The sequence below is a fragment of the Urtica dioica genome, chromosome 3, assembly GCF_054948205.1.
Source record: "Urtica dioica subsp. dioica isolate 48M chromosome 3, U.dioica_male_clone48M_v1_H2, whole genome shotgun sequence".
Lineage (NCBI taxonomy): Eukaryota > Viridiplantae > Streptophyta > Magnoliopsida > Rosales > Urticaceae > Urtica > Urtica dioica.
Genome location: NC_142758.1, coordinates 50,595,644 through 50,614,666, shown reverse-complemented (window position 1 = coordinate 50,614,666; position 19,023 = coordinate 50,595,644). Strand labels below are relative to the sequence as shown.

General features: G+C 39.6%; 5 protein-coding genes across 5 annotated transcripts; 3 read left to right on the top strand and 2 right to left on the bottom strand.

Annotated features, from left to right (window-relative positions):
* Positions 1–5,349: 5,349 nt before the first annotated feature.
* On the bottom strand, positions 5,350–8,010 carry LOC149403656 (ubiquitin thioesterase otubain-like protein). Its single transcript, XM_089610008.1, has 9 exons — positions 7,837–8,010; positions 7,323–7,427; positions 7,161–7,229; positions 6,988–7,053; positions 6,834–6,917; positions 6,647–6,769; positions 6,052–6,104; positions 5,917–5,966; positions 5,350–5,840 (listed from the first exon to the last, which is right to left on the bottom strand). The coding sequence occupies exons 2-9, from the start codon at positions 7,398–7,400 to the stop codon at positions 5,497–5,499; spliced, it is 867 nt and encodes a 288-aa protein (XP_089466134.1). The 5' UTR covers positions 7,401–7,427; positions 7,837–8,010; the 3' UTR covers positions 5,350–5,496.
* A 1,415-nt stretch (positions 8,011–9,425) lies between these two features.
* LOC149403655 (metalloendoproteinase 4-MMP-like) lies at positions 9,426–10,325 on the top strand. The gene has a single exon (XM_089609500.1). The coding sequence runs from the start codon at positions 9,432–9,434 to the stop codon at positions 10,134–10,136; it is 705 nt and encodes a 234-aa protein (XP_089465626.1). The 5' UTR covers positions 9,426–9,431; the 3' UTR covers positions 10,137–10,325.
* A 480-nt stretch (positions 10,326–10,805) lies between these two features.
* On the top strand, positions 10,806–11,947 carry U2A' (U2 small nuclear ribonucleoprotein A). The gene is made up of 4 exons (XM_089609499.1): positions 10,806–11,097; positions 11,160–11,521; positions 11,605–11,655; positions 11,740–11,947. The coding sequence occupies exons 1-4, from the start codon at positions 10,845–10,847 to the stop codon at positions 11,788–11,790; spliced, it is 717 nt and encodes a 238-aa protein (XP_089465625.1). The 5' UTR covers positions 10,806–10,844; the 3' UTR covers positions 11,791–11,947.
* Positions 11,948–12,198: 251 nt separating this feature from the next.
* On the top strand, positions 12,199–14,540 carry LOC149403653 (heparan-alpha-glucosaminide N-acetyltransferase-like protein (DUF1624)). The gene is made up of 10 exons (XM_089609503.1): positions 12,199–12,539; positions 12,725–12,862; positions 12,930–13,088; positions 13,153–13,259; positions 13,331–13,448; positions 13,514–13,633; positions 13,693–13,784; positions 13,860–14,097; positions 14,178–14,324; positions 14,399–14,540. The coding sequence occupies exons 1-10, from the start codon at positions 12,432–12,434 to the stop codon at positions 14,432–14,434; spliced, it is 1,263 nt and encodes a 420-aa protein (XP_089465629.1). The 5' UTR covers positions 12,199–12,431; the 3' UTR covers positions 14,435–14,540.
* LOC149403652 (xyloglucan endotransglucosylase protein 2-like) lies at positions 14,496–15,805 on the bottom strand. The gene is made up of 3 exons (XM_089609498.1): positions 15,544–15,805; positions 15,382–15,482; positions 14,496–15,307 (listed from the first exon to the last, which is right to left on the bottom strand). Exons 1-3 carry the CDS (start codon positions 15,728–15,730, stop codon positions 14,714–14,716), a joined length of 882 nt encoding a protein of 293 aa, XP_089465624.1. The 5' UTR covers positions 15,731–15,805; the 3' UTR covers positions 14,496–14,713.
* Between the last annotated feature and the right edge of the window lie 3,218 nt (positions 15,806–19,023).

The window sequence follows — 19,023 nt, the reverse complement described above, 5'->3', positions numbered from 1 at the left end:
AACCCCCTTCAAATCCAAAGGGGTTAGGACACGAAAAATTTGCAAAATTTGAAAGTACCATAACTCTTTCAAATGGTGCCCGATTTTTAAGATTCTTGGCTTTTTAGGATGATGTTTACCATAGTTTTTATAATATGTAAGCGTATAATTAGTTTTCGATCCCTACAAAAATTTCACAAACCCCCTTCAAAGCCAAAGGGGGTAGTACACGAAAAACTTGCAAAATTTGAAAGTACCATAACTCTTTCAAATGGTGCCCGATTCTTAAGATTCTTGGCTTGTTAGGATGATGGTTACCATAGTTTCGAGAATATGTTGGCGTATAATTAGTTTTCGATCACTACAAAAATTTCACAAACCCCCTTCAAATCCAAAGGGGGTTAGTACACGAAAAAATTGCAAAATTTGAAACTGCCATAACTCTTACATATGGTGTGAGATTTTGAAGATTCTTGTCTCTTTTGGTCGATGGTTTCCATATTTTCGAAAATATGTAGACGTAGCATTAATTTTCGATGCCTATAAAAATTTTAAAAATCCTCTTCAAAGCCAAAGGGGTTAGTACACGAAAAAATTGCAAAATCTGAAACTGCCATAACTCTTTCATATAGTGTGAGATTTTGAAGATTCTTTTCTCTTTTGGTCGATGGTTACCATGTTTTCGAGAATATGTAGACGTAGCATTACTTTTCGATGCCTATAAAATTTTCAAAAATCATCTTCAAAGCCAAAGGGGTTAGTACACGAAAAAATTGCAAAATTTGAAACGTCCATAACTCTTTCATATGGTGTGAGATTTTGAAGATTTTTGTCTCTTTTGGTCGATGGTTACCATGTTTTCGAGAATATATAGACGTAGCATTAGTTTTCGATGCCTATAAAAATTTCACAAATCCTCTTCAAAGCCAAAGGGGTTAGTACATGAAAAATTGCAAAATTTGGAACTGCCATAACTGTTTCATATGGTGTGAGATTTTGAAGATTCTTATCTCTTTTGGTCGATGGTTACCATATTTTTTAGAATATGTAGGCGTATCATTAGTTTTCGATCCCTATAAAAATTTCACAAATCGTCTTCAAAGCCAAAGGGGTTATAGTAGACGAAAAAATTGCAAAATTTGAAACTACCATAACTCTTTCATATGGTGTGAGATTTTGAAGATTCTTGTCACTTTTGGTCGATGGTTACCATATTTTCGAGAATATGTAGACGTAGCATTAGTTTTCGATGCCTATAAAAATCATCTTCAAAGCCAAAAGGGTTAGTACACGAAAAAAATTGCAAAATTTGAAACGGCCATAACACTTTCATATAGTGTGAGATTTTGAAGATTCTTGTCTCTTTTGGTCGATGGTTACCATGTTTTCGAGAATATGTAGACGTAGCATTAGTTTTCGATGCCTATAAAATTTTCAAAAATCCTCTTCAAAGCCAAAGGGGGTTAGTACACGAAAAAATTGCAAAATTTAAAACTGCCATAACTCTTTCATATGGTGTGAGATTTTGACGATTCTTGTCTCTTTTGGTTGGTAATTGCCATATTTTCGAGAATATGTAGGCGTATCATTAGTTTTCGATGCCTATAAAAATTTCATAGATCCTCTTCAAAGCCAAAGGGGTTAGTACACGAAAAGCTTGCAAAATTTGAAACTACCATAACTCTTTCAAATGGTGTCAGAAATTGAAGATTCTTGTCTCTTTTGGTTGATGGTCGCCATATTTTCGAGAATATGTAGGCGTATCATTAGTTTTCGATGCCGATAAAAATTTCATAAATCTTCTTCAAAGCCAAACGTGTTAGTACACGAAAAACTTGCAAAATTTGAAACTACCATAACTCATTCAAATGGTATCAAAATTTGAAGATTCTTGTTTCTTTTGGTTGATGGTTGCCATATTTTCGAGAATATGTAAGTGTATCATTAGTTTTCGATGCCTATACAAATTTCACAAATCCTTTTCAAAGCCAAAGGGGTTAGTACACGAAAAAATTACAAAATTTAAAACTACCATAACTCTTTCAAATGGTTGGAGATTTTGAAGATTCTTGTCTCTTTTGGTTGATGGTTGCCATATTTTCGAGAATATATAGGCGTATCATTAGTTTTCAATGCCTATAAAAATTTCACAAATCCTCTTCAAAGCCAAAGGGGTTAGTACACGAAAAAATTGCAAAATTTGAAACTGCCATAACTCTTTCATATGGTGTGAGATTTTGAAGATTCTTGTCTGCTTTGGTTGGTGGTTGCCATATTTTCGAGAATATGTAGGCGTATCATTAGTTTTCGATGCCTATAAAAATTTCATAGATCCTCTTCAAAGCCAAAGGGGTTAGTATACGAAAAGCTTGCAAAATTTGAAACTACCATAACTCTTTCAAATGGTGTCAGAAATTGAAGATTCTTGTCTCTTTTGGTTGATGGTCGCCATATTTTCGAGAATATGTAGGCGTATCATTAGTTTTCGATGCCGATAAAAATTTCATAAATCCTCTTCAAAGCCAAAGGTGTTAGTATAACGAAAAACTTGCAAAATTTGAAACTACTATAACTCATTCAAATGGTATCAAAATTTGAAGATTCTTGTCTTATTTGGTTGATTGTTGCCATATTTTCGAGAGAATATGTAAGTGTATCATTAGTTTTTGATGCCTATACAAATTTCACAAATCCTTTTCAAAGCCAAAGGGGTTAGTACACGAAAAAATTGCAAAATTTAAAACTACCATAACTCTTTCAAATGGTTTGAAATTTTGAAGATTCTTGTCTCTTTTGGTTGATGGTTGCCATATTTTCGAGAATATGTAGGCGTATCATTAGTTTTCAATGCCTATAAAAATTTCACAAATCCTCTTCAAAGCCAAAGGGGTTAGTACACGAAAAAATTGCAAAATTTGAAACTACCATAACTCTTTTAAATGGTGTGAGATTTTGAAGATTCTTGTCTCTTTTGGTTGGATATTGCCATATTTTTTAGAATATGTAGGCGTATCATTAGTTTTCGATGCCTATAAAAATTTCATAACTTCTCTTCAAAGCCAAAGGGTAACGTTAGTACACGAAAAACTTGCAAAATTTGAAACTACCATAACTCTTTCAAATGGTGTCAGAATATGAAGATTCTTGTCTCTTTGGGTTGATGGTTGCCATATTTTCGAGAATATGTAAGCGTATCATTAGTTTTCGATGCCTATAAAAATTTCACAAAATCCTTTTCAAAGACAAAGGGGTTTAGTACACGAAAAAATTGCAAAAATTAAAACTTCCATAACTCTTTCAAATGGTTGGAGATTTTGAAGCTTCTAGTCTCTTTTGGTTGGTGGTTGCCATATTTTCGAGAATATGTAGGCGTATCATTAGTTTTCGATGCCTATAAAAATTTCACAAATCCTCTTCAAAGCAAAAGGGGTTAGTACACGAAAAACTTGCAAAATTAGTAACTACCATAACTCTTTCAAATGGTGTCAGAATTTGAAGATTCTTGTCTCTTTTGGTTGATGGTTACCATATTTTCGAGAATATGTAGGTGTACCATTAGTTTTCGATGCCTATAAAAATTTCACGAATCCTCTTCAAAGCAAAAGGGGTTAGTACACGAAAAACTTGCAAAATTTGAAACTACCATAACTCCTTCAAATGGTGTCAGAATTTGAAGATCCTTGTCTCTTTGGTTGATGGTTACCATATTTTCGAGAATACGTAGGCGTACCATTAGTTTTCGATGCCTATAAAAATTTCACAAATCCTCTTTAAAGCCAAAGGGGTTATTACACGAAAAACTTTCAAAATTTGAAACTACTATAACTCTTTCAAATGGTGTCAAAATTTGATGATTCTTGTATCTTTTGGTTAATGATTACCATATTTTCGAGAATACGTAGGCGTACCATTAGTTTTGGATGCCTATAAAAATTTCACAAAGCCTCTTCAAAGCAAAAGGTGTTAGTACACGAAAAACTTGCAAAATTTGAAACTACCATAACTCTTTCAAATGGTGTGAGAATTTGAAGATTCTTGTCTCTTTTGGTTGATGGTTGCCATATTTTTTAGAATATGTATGCGTATCATTACTTTTCGATGCCTATAAAAATTTCACAAATCCTTTTTAAAGGCAAAGGGATGTACACGAAAAAAGTGCAAAATTTGAAACTACCATAACTCTTTCAAATTTTGTGAGATTTTGAAGATTCTTTACTCTTTTGGTTGATGGTTACCGTATTTTCGAGAATATGTAGACGTACCATTAGTTTTCGATGTCAATAAAAATATCACAAATCCTCTTCAAAGCCAAAGGGGTTAGTAAACGAAAAAAGTTCAAAATTTGACACTCCCATAACTCTTTCAAATGGTGTGATATTTTGAAGATAATTGTCTGTTTTGGTTGATGGTTACCATATATTCGAGAATATGTAGGCGTATCATTAGTTTTCGATGCCTATAAAAATTTCACAAATCGGCTTCAAAGCCAAAGGGGTTAGTACACGAAAAAAGTGCAAAATTTGAAACTACCATAACTCTTTCAAATGGTGTGAGATTTTGAAGATTCTTGTCTCTTTTTGTTGATGGTTACCATATTTTCGAGAATATGTAGGCGTATCATAACTCTTTCAAATGGAACCCGATTTTTAAGATTCTTGGCTTGTTAGGATGATGGTTACCATATTTTACGAGAATAGGTAGCGTTATAATTAGTTTTCGATCCCTAAAAAATGGTCACTTGAATAAGAAGTAAAATATTGAAAAGCCTATTTGAAGCCAAAGGGGGTATCCCTTTCAGAAAATCATAAAATTTCAAAAACTTGTAACTCGTTAGTCGTGAGTTTTTTTTTTTTTTTAAGATTCTTTTCATTGTACGATGCCTATAGAATGAAATTTTGATACCCATAAAAAAAATATAAAAAAAATTAAATTTTTTAATAGTCAGTTAAAAAGTTACTGTTCAAAGTCTACTACTTAAGAATATGCTGAAATTTCAAATGATCATATATCTTAAATCTTGGATCATATTTTTACAATTCTTTTCATCATATGATGCTTATAGAGTAAAATTTATACCTATGAAAAAGTCCATATTTACGATAGTAAGTTGATATTTTACTTTTCAAAGGTTGGTATCCTATGAGAAAATCATTACATTTGAAAATTTTGCAAGCCGTTAACCGTTGTTCATTTTTTTTACGATTTATAAGCCGTAAAATTTGAAGGCTAGCCCCACTGAGAAAATCATGAACTTTCGTTAATCTGTAACCTGTTAATCGTGGGTCATTTTTTTATCAGTCGTTTCACCCTACGATGTTTATGTAATGAAATATTATTACCTTCAAAAATTATAATTTTCATGGTAAGCTGTTGACAAAAGCAAGTGTATCATTTGTATACGAGGATAAAAAAAAAAGCACATAAAGGGAATTTGAGACAAATCGCGGGCTTTGTAGACTTTATGAGTCGGTGAGTGTCCCGTGTAAAATAAAACATAATCGAGAAACAAGCAGATCTTCAGTGGTGATAAAGAATATCGTAATGGCCCGGGCGATAGAGCAAGGTGATAAAAGGAGTATGTGGCGGAGAGGAGAGAGTTGGAACAAAATCGTGATGATTCACAGTGAGCTCGCCGCCGCTGTCGCAGGAGCTGCGGTCCAGGTATACAACACGGATGGCCACACCCAAGGCATCCGAGAGCGCCGTGATGTGAACGTGGTCGCTTTCCTCCCCCATCGGCTCCACCGAGCTCTTGCAAAACTGCTCCACTGTTCCCTCTGATAATCCCATCACAAACGGCTCAAAAAACTCCGACCGCTTTCGTATTTCTCCAGATGTCACAAATCTGAAAAACATTACAACTAACCGAACCAAACCACGTTTGTCAGGAATACGCTACAAGGCCAGCAAATCACTGACTATGGCTCAACGACTCACTGTAGTCTGATACGGACTGATCTCGAATCCTTAGTACCAGCTCATCGTGGCTGTCATGAACCAAAAATCCATATCAAGAAATAAACATTTAATACTTGATTTGGTCCACGTGTGCAAAGACTAAGTAATTTATACCTGATAGCTGTTTCATTTTCTCCAACTACACTTTCAAGCTGCTCAAGAAAGAGCTGAATATATTGTTGCATGGTATTAGAGATGAGAACAACAGATTGTTTGAAATTCTACTCTCTCTAAAGGAAAAAAAAATGTACTAATAAGGATTTTACCCCCAAGCATCTAGCTTGGGTAGCACTACCTCCTGCCTGTGAGGTCTCCTCCTACATGAGGACATGGGTTCATTCCCCCGAGACAACGATTTGTCTCAATTATTTAATTTTTACAAGATTTCTTTGTAATCTGAGCTTAAATGTTCTATTTAATCAAATATATGAATTGTATGAGTGAAAAAAATTGTCGAAAAAAATTATTTGTGAATTACAATGCTCTTTAAAAAAAATCCGGAAGTTCACTAGAATATCTTTAATTTAATTGCCTCGGAGCATCAGTCCAATAGTAGAAAGCATAGAGTTCATAAATAGGATTGTCTATTGAAAATCAGTCTACCGTAGCATGCGGAGAAACACAAGTCAAAATGCTATTGTTTTGATGCTTAAACTCAAAGTATGGTATTGAGAATTTAACTTCAGAAATATAATGTTTGGAATTTTACCGCAAAAAAATCCTCAAAGGTGAATTCGGCATAGCCCAAGGAGAGAAGGGTTTTTCTACATTGCTCGACATTGGTTTTGATGCGAAGAACTTCCGCTTGATCTCGGGATTCCAAAATGTGCTCCTGAAAGCAGAGGAATAAGAACAACACAGAAGGAAGTAAAGATGATTTGAATATGAAGACTTACAAGGTAAGAAAACATGAAACTTCGGTAAAAGCAATTCCCATCTCCTCTTGTTCTCCGTATGGCACCATATTTTTGACCAAGTACCTGATCATAAACCAAAGGATGAAGCCACTTCTCAAGAACAAGATTTGAATTTATTTATAATAGAACTAACCTTGATTTTGTCCAGCAAGATTTTGTTGCCCGACTCATATTCGGCCTCTAATGAAGATATGAGCTCCTGGAGATTCAAAACCACACTGGAAGAATTACATATACATATACACACATATGTGTATCTGTGTTTGGTTTAGTCGATTGATTTGTATTAACAAGTGGATCGACAACCTTGTCACCGACAAAGAGAATGGAATTGTCTAGGGGGAATTTGGTGTGGTCATCAAGCTCTTCTTCTTCCTGAATTTGAAAAGAAGAAAAAAAAAACACATTTAAATCACAAATAGAATTAACAAATGAAATGAACCGGGAATTGTGGTAGTCTTGTCTTGCCTTTGAAATTGGACAGTTGGTCATATCAGCTTCATCGTTGCGCATTTTCTGAGCAAAACATACAGGATAAGATTCCATTGAAACCAGACAAAGAAGACGACATACCTATAATTGAGAAATTAGCTAAAATAATTGAAGCAGTGATGATTTCAAAACGACGACTCTCAAGGAGAGATGCCATGAAATCAAGAAAATGGCTCTCTTGCTTCCTAAAGATTTGTCGGATACACACATAGTTGAACAATGAACTCAAAGCAACCAGTATTTCAGCCAATTTCATGAAAATTTAAGACGCACACGAATCCAATTGTGGTTCTTCCACTCGAGACACAAAAGTACTATCAAATACGACCAAAAATGATAATCAAACATTCAACGAAGCAGGTAATCGAACGACGAAAAAAAGAGCATTGGATCAACGTTATTAGTAGTACAAAGTTCAGAATCACCAAACAGAACACGCGAGTCTCTCAGATCACATGAGATAGAGAAATCGAGAGAATCCGAAACTCACCTCTCCGGGGAGTTGAGAGAAGCTGAAGAATTGGAGATCTGGCGAGCATGAAAGAGTAACTAAACAGAGAGCAGAAAGGGGCTTGCAGAGCTTCCGAAGGAAGACGAGCGTAGAGATATGCGAAACGCGCACACGAGCGTGTGGGCCTACGAATATGAGAAACTGATTTGGGCTGGGTAAACCAATTACTCATTCGTCATCTCATCTTTATTTTACCACAAAATAATCTAAGTTACAAAAATACATCTACCTTCACTTATTAATACTCTCTTTCTCTTTCATTTTTATTATTTTTTAATAAAAAAAAACTAATAAATTAAAATCTAAGTAGCCTATTAAAGATAACAAATCTATCGTAGTCAAAATTTATCTAAAATTAGCAAAATAATGATTTTTTTAAGTGAGAAATCAGTTAAATAAATCATTAAAATTTAATAACGGTATAGGAAAAAAATTGACAATATATCTTTATCTATTATACTGAAAATTTTAAACTTTTTTTATTTTGCCAATTGAAATAAGGAGAAGCGGGAAAGATATATCCCTTGAGATCTTGTCGGTGATTTATTTGGCGACGAAAGTAACAGTTGGAATTGTTGAAACTATTAGTCTTAACAAAGTATTTACACAAAGTGATTGCTCATTAGGTTTGAAATGCCGGTTGCCGATATTGTACCGATGACGTCAAAAATCAAAAATTGTGGCAGCCAACGAAAATTGCGACAAACGTAATGTGAAAATTTGAAAAAAATATTTCAACAGAAATTGTGGTGACCGACGAAAATTGCGGTAAAACACGAAAATTGCGACGGAAATAATGTTGTAAAATTGAATTCAAAAAAATTATTTTGTAATATAGAATCTAAATTTAAATTCAAAACAAAATAAGTCTTGTTATATTTTATAGTTAAAAAAAACGTATAGTCTAAATTTAAATTCAAAACAAAATAAGTCTTGTTATATTTTATTGACTGTAATATTTTGACTGAAATGACTAGATGAATTGTTATTATCATATATGAATGGTGCTACACTAAAATGTGATGATTTGTTGACTGGTTTTTAAATTTTATTTTGTTGACGTGTTTAAATTCCTTAGGTGAAAATTTTGTTAATTTTCTAACGATGTTTGACGTTTGTGTTTTTTATTTTGTTGTCTAGTGTTCTTCCCCGTCTTGGGTCGTTTATTTTATTTCTTATGTTGGGGCGTTACATACACATACAGATACACACATGATGTGTAAGAATACGTGATTTTATTTTGTGAGCTGAGTAAGCATTGCAAATTGAAGAGGTGGAGTAGCAGCTAGTACGGATGTACGGCCATTCAAAATGCATCTTCATATTTGTAGTAGGAAGTGTGTTATAAACAAAGTAGCATCCAAATTGGTGATAGCAATGAAATGAAGGATGATGTAAAAATAAAAATAATAGATGGTTGGTTACCCAAATTGGTGACCAAACATAATTTGGTGGGCAAAGTGGGAAGGCACGGCAAGGCAAGGCAGAATCTGTTGGGGAAGTATATAAGCAAAGGGAACAAGTAAAGTTGAGTAATTTAATATATGAATGAGTTTGGGCAAAAGAAGAAAAGCATGTGGTACCTGGTGGTGGTGATGATGATGATGATGTCGGGCGGGCAGGCGGAGACGGGGTGCGGCGTGGTGAGCCGGTTCGCGTACTTCTCGGGGAAGCCGCGGTGGGGGCGCGGGAGGACGCTCTCGTACGCGCTGTCGGAGCGCAACGCCCCGAGCCACCTGAGCCGGGCGGCGGTGCGAGCGGCGGTGCGGCGGTCGTTCGCGCGGTGGGCGGCGGTGGCTCCGCTGACGTTCGTGCGGGCGAGCAACTACTCGGCGGCGGACATCAAGATGGGGTTCTTCCACGGGGAGCACGGGGACGGGCAGCCCTTCGACGGGACGCTGGGGGTGCTGGGCCACGCCTTCTCCCCGCGCAACGGCGGGCTCCACCTGGACGCGGCCGAGGCGTGGGCCCTCGACTTTCGCGAGGACCGCTCCCCCGCGGCCGTCCACCTCGAGTCCGTCCTCACTCACGAGATCGGCCACGTGCTGGGCCTCGGACACTCCTCCCTCAAGGACGCCGTCATGTACCCGCGCCTCAGCCCCCGCACCAAGAAGCTCCGCCTCCACCCCGACGACGTCCGCGGCGTCCAAGCCCTGTACGGCGGCTCCGCCACCCTCGCCAAGCCCATCGCCACCGTCCCCTCCGCTGCTCATCCACATCTATCTCTTATTCCCACATCCACTTCTTTTCTATTATTCTTTCTTTTTACTCTTAGCTAGCTAGATACGGATATTATTTGAAACTGCTAATCCCAATAACTAATTGACTAATACGTACGTCTACGTTGTTTGTCCTTTTTGTATGAATATTCCCACAAAACTGAATTCAGGATATAATCAAAGCATAGCTTTATATCCAAGATATAATCTCTTACCCCCAAAACTGAAAAAGGCAAAGGAAACAAAAGATGTTTGAAAATGGCAATTTTCACGGATTTTCAATGCAAATATTCTCTAACCAATTAGAGCATTCAGGTATTTCGATGATGCTGTATAATATTCCAAGGCAACAAAATCTCTCTCATTAAAGCCAAAGCATTTCACAACACACGATTAAATAAAAACAAATCATTATTGAGAATTTTATAGAACATTACGTACAAAGGATAGAACCAATTCTGAAATGTGCCATATTATAAAGTTACCTGAACCAAAAATCAAAGAACAATCAATATCATTCACCTACATTACACATAGTTGACCAAAAAAAAAGAGGGAATAATCTGCCAAAAGTAAACGACAAATGTAAATGAGCCTAATATAAAGCATGCTCTTATCTTTCTGTTTTAAACATTTATTCCATTGAGATTTAATAGTTGTCGTTGAAATTTGTTGTCGTAGGCAATTGAAAGGAAACGGCGTGTCGTTTGAGAAGGTGCGAATATAAAGGGGAGCCCTAAGGGGGCGGAAGGATGGGAATCGGTGGAGATGGTTCGAATCAGCGCGGAGTTGATATGGAAGAGCCCTCACTTCTTCAACGCGGTCAAGGACAGAGAGTTGGATCTCCGAGGGAACAAGATCGCCGTCATCGAGAACTTGGGCGCCACGGAGGACCAGTTCGACACCATCGACCTGTGTGACAACGAGATCGTGAAGCTGGACAACCTGCCTACGCTCACCCGCCTCTCCACGCTGCTCATCGCCAACAACAGAGTCACCAGAATCACCCCCAGAATAGGAGGTACTCATTCTCTTCTCGATTCTCTCTGCTCTAGTGTCTCTGTGCTCACGTGGGTCCCACAGAGTGCCTGCCGAACCTGCACACGGTGGTGCTGAGCAACAACAGGCTGGTGAACCTGGCGGAGATCGACCCTCTGGCGTCGCTTCCGAAGCTGCGGATGCTGAGCCTGCTTGACAACACGGTGACCAAGAAGCCCAACTACAGGCTCTACGTGCTCCACAAGCTCACCTCCCTCCGAGTCCTCGACTTCAAGAGAGTCACGGCCAAGGAGAGAGCCCAAGCCCAAGCCCTCTTCCACGGCGCACAACCACCACCACCACTGGAACAAGCAGAGCCCGCGGAGGAGGAAGAAGAAGCTGTACAAGAAGAAACAGCCCAACCCAAGCCCGTGGCTCCCACGCTCGACCAAATCACGGCTATTAAGGTCAGTCACTTGCTTCGCTTGCTAAGTCATAAGTCATATAAGTCATAACATTGTTGTATCATGGACTTGGAATGAATGTGCAGGCCGCAATTGTGAACTCGCAGACCCTGGAAGAGGTTGCAAGGCTTGAAGAGGTGAGTTTACGTTTGTTGCTATTCTCTTCTCTTTGGCATGAAATGAAATGCAAGTTTTGAATTCATATGAGCATTTCATGGCAGGCGTTGAAGTCGGGGCAGCTTCCTTTGGACGATGATCCCATGGAGGGATGAGAGTAGTAGCAGAGTCAGAGTGTTGATTTTTTTCCAATGCTACAAACTGTTTTTGTTTGTTTTTACAAAACTGCAAGTATTGCTTATTGCCTGTGCATTGGATGCCTTGTTTCGGAACATCTTTGACGCTTTATCAATTAGTAGCACATGACCAAAACACATATGTAATTGTTGAGAAAACGATAATGAAAGAAACCACTTGATAGAGAGTGGGAAGGAAGCAAGAAAGCGATAATAATAAGAAGTAAACCACTTGGAGCTGGATGGAGTTGCATTCACCCCCCCTTCCTCTCTTCTGTTTGTCGTTTTGAGATTAAACTTGTCTTTTTACTTCCTCATGGGTTACCTGCCTTTGCCTCCATTGCAAAGGCCATACTACCCTTTTGGTTATTATATGATAAAGAGCAACGCAAGTGCAAGTAAGTGTATTAGGTGCGTCGTCGTATACAAACAAACTACGCCCTTGCCTTCCCCTGCGTTTTAAATGCCTCCCTTAGTAATATTATATAGTGAGCATATTCCACCACCTAGAGTTGTAAACTCCAACCATTATAAATACACACCTGACGTCCCTTCAAAACAACACAACACTTATCTGCTGTGCATAATTGTGATCAGCAGTAACAAAGAGGTGAGAGTGAATGGGGCTGATATATGAGGCAGTTGTTGATCTTGAATCCGGTACTCGCTCTCGCACCAAACCGCAGCGCCTGGTCTCCCTCGACGTTTTTCGCGGTCTCACCGTCGCAGTGCGTCTATTATTATTAATTAAAACATTTATTCCACTCTTCTTTCTAATTATAACCACTTGCATTAAACTATTATCCACACACTTCAGCACCTACTATATTTATGTTATGCATGTTCATGAATCTATGACATGCTTTCTATGAAAAAGTATATTAAATTATTATAAGTAATAAAATGAATGCAGTTGATGATCGTGGTGGACGACGCGGGAGGAGCAGTGCCGGTGATCAACCACTCCCCTTGGAATGGCTTGACCATGGCCGACTACGTCATGCCATTTTTCCTCTTCATCGTTGGCCTCTCGCTTTCGCTTGCCTACAAGGTTCGTTTGTTGCTTATAATCCATCCTATAATCACATCTCACACTTATGCTTGGTGGTCCATCTCAGAAAGTGCCGCACAGAGGCGTTGCCACTAAAAACGCTCTGCTCCGGGCTTCCAAGCTTCTTCTGATGGGCCTCGTTCTTCAAGGAGGTTTCTTCCATGGCCTCAACCATCTCACCTACGGCGTAGATCTTCAGCACATGAGATGGATGGGAATCTTACAAGTAGGCTCTCCAACTTCTCTTCATACATTTCACCAGTAAATCATTTTTCATTCAATATCCGCAGAGAATCGCCATAGCGTATTTGGTGGCGGCACTGTGTGAGATTTGGCTACGCCGTCGCGTTAAAGTCAATTCAACATCATCGCTGCTGAGGAAGTATCAACTTCAGTGGTAACTCGCCCAACCTGAATATGACAAAAAAAAACTTGGCAGTTTGAAGTGAGATGTTACTTTGTTTGTAGGTGTGTGAGTGGGATGCTTTGCGCCGTGCATTTGGTGTTACTCTATGCCTTATACGTTCCGGATTGGGAGTTCCAGATTCCAAGCGAAACCCCGCTGTCTCCACCCACCACATTCTTGGTAATGTATAGATAAGTGTTCTTGTTGTAGATGTGGTTGTAGAGAGAATGAGACAGATATTTCAGGTGAAATGCGGAGTGAGAGGAGAGACGGGACCAGCGTGTAATGCGGCGGGAATGATAGACCGGCGCATCCTCGGGATTCATCATCTCTACGCATCGACACCAGTGTATGCGCGCACACAGGTAAGTAGCTTGCACATTTCGTTCCGTGTTGCAGCAATGTGACTGGTGGTTTGTTGCAGCAATGCAGTATGAAGTCCCCTGATTACGGGCCACTGCCTGCAGACGCTCCATCCTGGTGCCGAGCCCCTTTCGACCCCGAGGGCGTTTTGAGGTGGTGCTCGAGTGTTTTATTTTCATATATATGTTTATTGTCGTAATTATATCATGGTTGGTGGTGAGTGTGCAGTTCGGTGATGGCTGTGGTGACCTGCTTGGTGGGGCTGCACTACGGCCACGTGATTGTGCACTTTGTGGAGCACAGGGATAGAGTCACTCACTGGTTGATCCCCTCCGCCGCTCTTCTTGTCTTGGGCTTTGCCTTGGAGTGTGTAGGCATGCATGCGAACAAGGCTCTCTACACACTCAGTTACACGTGCGTCACAGCCGCAGCTGCTGGGACTCTATTTGTCATCATTTACTTTGTGGTAAACATACATTCCCTTTTTCCCAGTCTAGTTTTTTTACAAGAAATAGATATCTGATCTTATCCGATATTATTGGACAGGTGGACGTGTGGGGACACAGGCGGAGCGGGGCCCAGGTGTTTGAGTGGATGGGGAAGCATGCTCTCCTCATTTTCGCTCTCGCCGCCTGCAACCTCCTCCCTCTTCTCCTCCAGGGATTCTATTGGAACCACCCTCGCAACAACATTGTACGCTTCCACTATCTACTCTACTCTACTCTACTTTTGTTTACCTGCTTTTAATATATCAACTCTTTTTGCAGCTGAGATTCATTGGGATCGGAACAGGAAGGCAATGACGCTGTTTTTTTTTCAGCACACACACACACACACGCATGTATTAAGTTATTTAGTTGAGCGGAAAGAAAGGCGGGGAACGCCATATATATATTTATCTATAATTGTAATCATTTTTATAACTTACGGAATACAAGCAAAGTGAACATTTCGTTCAAGATATATAGATATGGGGGAGAGTATATTAATAGTATGAATGAGTGAGGAGTGAGAAAAGCAAAAGCAAAAGCACACAGCACACAGAGCAAGGAAGGAAGGGGAATGGGGTTTGGTTTAGATGATCAGAGGTCGCGGTCGACAGCGCACTCGGGGGGAACGGAGGGGTAGCGGGAGCGGTCGGTGCAGTAGTTGTAGATGGTGTGCTGGGAGCGGACCCAGCGGAGGCGGCGCCACTGGAGGGCGTCGAGGTCCTTGAAGTCGGTCTGGTCCCACCAGTCGCGGCCCTGAGTGGCGCAGAACTTGGCCTGCACGGATGACTGGCAGCCGTCGATGTGGAAGCCGCGGTAGGAGGCCACAAAGGGGGCCTTGGACCAGTCGGTCTTCTCGAGCCCCCCGCGCGTGGCCCAGTCGTCCGCGTTCCACAGGCTCGAGTAGATCTTCATGGGCTGGTCGAACGGGAACTTGACTCCCAAGCGCTTGCAGTTCTTGAACACCCTGATGGGCACGTCGTCCACAAAGAACACGATCTGGTCCATGTTCCACAGCACCGCGTAGCTGTGGAACCCTACCGTCGGGTCGAACCACAGGTATATGCGCTGCTCTCGGTTCCCCTGGCCCCCCGTGAACACGTTCGTCTGCAGTATGTACGGCTGCCCCGACCGGTTCCCCAGAAACTCAAAGTCTATCTCGTCGTGCTCCGCGTTTTGGGACGACAGCTGTCCCCGTCAAAACCCATCAGTAATGCAACTCCATCAAACAACATATAATAAGCAACGAGACAGAAACTCACGTAGAAGGCCGTGACGGTGCCTGCAGAGTCGCCGGCGACAAGCTTGATTTGCATGCTGAAGTGGCCGAACAAGTAGGAGCCTTTGGACTGGAACCCGGTGCCTGTCATCATTTCGAGTTAGTAACGATGACATGAATGAATGATATCATGTATACAAGGTACCAGTGTATTTGTCCAATTTGAGCTGGATTTGAGAGCCCTGGTTGAAGTAGGAGATGTGGTCAAAGGCCCAAGTGGGGACGTAGTTCCTGCCGAACGGGACGTCCACCGGCCTCCTCGGAATGCCTCCCATGCACGTTGGGGTCAGTGCCGTCACCACGACAAACAGCGCTGCTGCTAATACGCCCATTGCTTTGCTCGATGGGAATGCTGTGTGTTTGTAAGGGAATGTGGATGATGAAATATGGGAGCTCGCTAAGGCCTTTTTATACATAGCTGGCCTTGGATTATTGGAGGGGCCACCAAGGAGGTTGGAACAGTCGCAGAAGACATGTGGATGGTCGGAAGCTGGAACAACCTGAGCACATGCCGGTAATCAACTTGTTCTTCATCTTCGTCTTCGTCTTCATATTCATCTTCATCTTCTTCTACAGGTAATACTATGCAGCTGACTTGGTAATTCCTTGCTGTTATGTTGGTCCACTCATTCAATTTCAGCTTAGTAATTACACACACAGCAACTCTATACGCATTTCCAGCTGCACTCTGTCATTTCCACTCCCATCTAACGAAACAAAATTTATATTCATCCACCAACCGATGATCCTTTTGTTTGTTTATTTCTTTTTAAGATTCAAACATCACACGTGTTGTCGCTATCCGTCTTTTCTACAAATCATTTACACTACTCTTCTTTCTTTACCTACGAGGCTGTGAACAAGACAAATAAATCTTGCCTAAAGATTGTGTGTCCTAGCACTTGTAAGTTGTATCTGTAAAAATCTCGTAGTAATCAATTATTCATTCATAAGTTATCATCATTAACTTCTATTTAGATATTCAGCTAAATAGTACACTAAACTTAAGTGAAAAATCTGGACTGTTTTTTAAAAATAAATATAAAAAAATATTGTGTAATTTAACTATTTTATAACATATCTAGATCTCATTCCTTTATCTATCCTAAGAAAGTGAGATAAAGAAAGAAAGATTGTTTGAGAGTCTGTTATGAACTCGGGATCTAGATCTCGTGATTCGTCTTTTGTAAGAAGTATTCGAATTAGTTATCGCGTTGAATTTCGTTTCTAATTTCTCTAATTTAGAGAGACTGCTCCCTAAATTAAAATGTTGGTTGAAAGTTGTTTTTCATTAACTTAAAAGACCTATGTATAGGTAAAGACAAATTGGCCAACCCCAATGATCAAAAGCTAGATAAAATTTAAAGACATAATTTAAATGATATAGTTCCATTTTCAAGATTCGCTATTTACGTAACTTTCGGCGATACGACTTACCGTCAAAAGCGTCTGTAACAACGGAGTGTTTGAGGTAGGGTCTTGATCTTAGGGAAACACGAGAGTGAAGAATTGTTGTGAAGTTTTCAAATTCTGTGTTGAAATCAAGGGTTTTATCAATTTATGTACCTGTACTCACATTTAAAGATAGGAAATGAACAAATCTATTACCATTTGATAATTCATTTTCATAATCAATCAAAATGATGATTAGGTCGATTTTATTAGTTAAAGGAAGCGAAAGAATATATTGCGTACAATTTTACCCACTTCCTTTTATCTTTACTTTTTTCTCTATTTTTTCTCTGAGTCCCATATATCTCAACATATTTGGACCTATTTGACGATTTATTGACATATATATGTCAACAGATGACACAATTTGTTTACATATATGTCAACAATGACACAATTTATTTACATATATATGTCACATATGACACAATTTGTTGACATGCCAACAAATAACGTAATTTATTGATATATATATATATATATATATATATATATATATATATATATATATATATATATCAACAAATAACATCATTTGTTGACATAATTCTCATATTTTACAAGTTTTGAAATAAGAAAAATAACACTTATAATATATATGAATACCACTCCATTATGGATATTTTGAAAGAGCCATATGTGGGCTCGATTTCTTTTGTGCTCGGTATTCTTCCTCTTGTTGGAAGCATGCACAAGATTGGACGTTCATCTGATAGTGTTCCTCGTATTAAGATGTACTTATCTTGTATTTGTGGGTATTTTACCCCTATCTAATGGAAATCCCTTTTATCAAAAAAATATATATGAATACCACTACATAAGAAGAAAAAAAATTATAATATCTCCAAATAAAAAACATCGTAAATGATCTGTATGTTTGAGATTTTGATTTGTATGGTCTTCATCTGCTTCTTGGGAAATGCGGTGGTCTTCCTTTCCGCAATGAAGACTTAGGTGGAATTGAGTTTTTCTACTCCTACGGAGTCTTCTTATTCATCATAGGACTCCTCTGCGCTCCAGATGATGATTTTGGGTCGACCATTTCAGGAGTTAGCGATCACGACTGAGAGAGAGAGTGTGTGCAGCGAGAAAGAGCATAAATGACGAAGGAAAAAAAGGGTTGCACGAATAAATGAGAGAGAGAGAGGGTGGTTACATACGATTTTCAGAACGATATATATATATATATATATATAGAGAGAGAGAGAGAGAGAGAGAGAGCATGGTTTTGAAAAGTGGTAAATTGGAAATGGATACGATTAGCGGAGAGAGAAAGATTTTGAGAGGGAAATGAATAATATGGCTACAGTTAATAATTAAAAAGTTAAGGGTAAAAATGTATTTATACATTAGATCAAGCTCTTGGGAAGTCGGAATAAAAGAGCACTTATCTTGGGGTGGGCTTACTACTTAGATGCTTTTAGCAGTTATCCGCTCCGCACTTGGTTATCCAGTGTTTACCGTGGACACGATAACTGGTACACCAGAGGTGCGTCATTCCCGGTCCGAAATTTTGTGAACAATGTGGAGTCGAATTTGTTGATTCATAGTAGAAATGTCTAAATTGGTTGAGAATGGAAAAAAGAGGTATCCATCGCTATTATATGTGGCATTTGCGGCTGAAGTCACATCTTCAGCCATTCTTTGCATTTGTGTCACTTATTTGCTAAAATTGCATCCGTATCACTTATTTGCATTTGTGTCACCTATAAAAAGTCTAAATTACCCTCTTATGATAAAATCAACCTCTCTCAAACTCCCCGGTCAGATCCGACAAGAATAAGCTCGCCAATCTCTCTCCCCTTCCTCATCTTCCTCCGCCGCCGCAAAGAAGCCCGCTCCGGCGACGGAGTCTCCGGCCGCCGTTTCGCCGATCCTCGCCTCGTCGCTAGAGCTCAACATGATCAAGACCAGATCGGGACCGCTTCCGCAGGAGAGCCGTCGTCGCACACAGAAGATCGTCCGCCATGAAAACCATCGCTCCGTCGAAGTGCACCAACTTCCCTTCGGTCTCTCCGACGCCGAAAATCTCAGATCTCTGCGTGGCCTTTCTGGATAAGCCGATATAGAAGAAGCGCGGACATCTTTGCGCTATCGCGTATCGAGTACATATCTCCGTCGTCGGAGATCTCACACCGATCAATAAACGCCGTCGACTTATCAGGCTTGTGAC

Bases quoted from the DNA above. Each gene is read 5' to 3' on its own strand.
- LOC149403656 (XM_089610008.1), bottom strand. From the start codon at position 7,400: ATGGAATCTTATCCTGTATGTTTTGCTCAGAAAATGCGCAACGATGAA. The intron at 6,105-6,646 runs GTAAAATTCCAA...CAATATATTCAG, and splicing joins CCTTTGAGGATTTTTTTGCG to CTCTTTCTTGAGCAGCTTGA. The intron at 5,841-5,916 runs GTGAGTCGTTGA...TGGTTCGGTTAG, and splicing joins TCAGTCCGTATCAGACTACA to TTGTAATGTTTTTCAGATTT.
- LOC149403655 (XM_089609500.1), top strand. From the start codon at position 9,432: ATGTGGTACCTGGTGGTGGTGATGATGATGATGATGTCGGGCGGGCAG.
- U2A' (XM_089609499.1), top strand. From the start codon at position 10,845: ATGGTTCGAATCAGCGCGGAGTTGATATGGAAGAGCCCTCACTTCTTC. The intron at 11,522-11,604 runs GTCAGTCACTTG...ATGAATGTGCAG, and splicing joins ACCAAATCACGGCTATTAAG to GCCGCAATTGTGAACTCGCA. The intron at 11,656-11,739 runs GTGAGTTTACGT...ATTTCATGGCAG, and splicing joins AGGTTGCAAGGCTTGAAGAG to GCGTTGAAGTCGGGGCAGCT.
- LOC149403653 (XM_089609503.1), top strand. From the start codon at position 12,432: ATGGGGCTGATATATGAGGCAGTTGTTGATCTTGAATCCGGTACTCGC. The intron at 12,540-12,724 runs GTGCGTCTATTA...AAATGAATGCAG, and splicing joins TTCGCGGTCTCACCGTCGCA to TTGATGATCGTGGTGGACGA. The intron at 14,098-14,177 runs GTAAACATACAT...ATTATTGGACAG, and splicing joins TTGTCATCATTTACTTTGTG to GTGGACGTGTGGGGACACAG.
- LOC149403652 (XM_089609498.1), bottom strand. From the start codon at position 15,730: ATGGGCGTATTAGCAGCAGCGCTGTTTGTCGTGGTGACGGCACTGACC. The intron at 15,483-15,543 runs GTACCTTGTATA...AAATGATGACAG, and splicing joins CAAATTGGACAAATACACTG to GCACCGGGTTCCAGTCCAAA. The intron at 15,308-15,381 runs GTGAGTTTCTGT...TGACGGGGACAG, and splicing joins GCACCGTCACGGCCTTCTAC to CTGTCGTCCCAAAACGCGGA.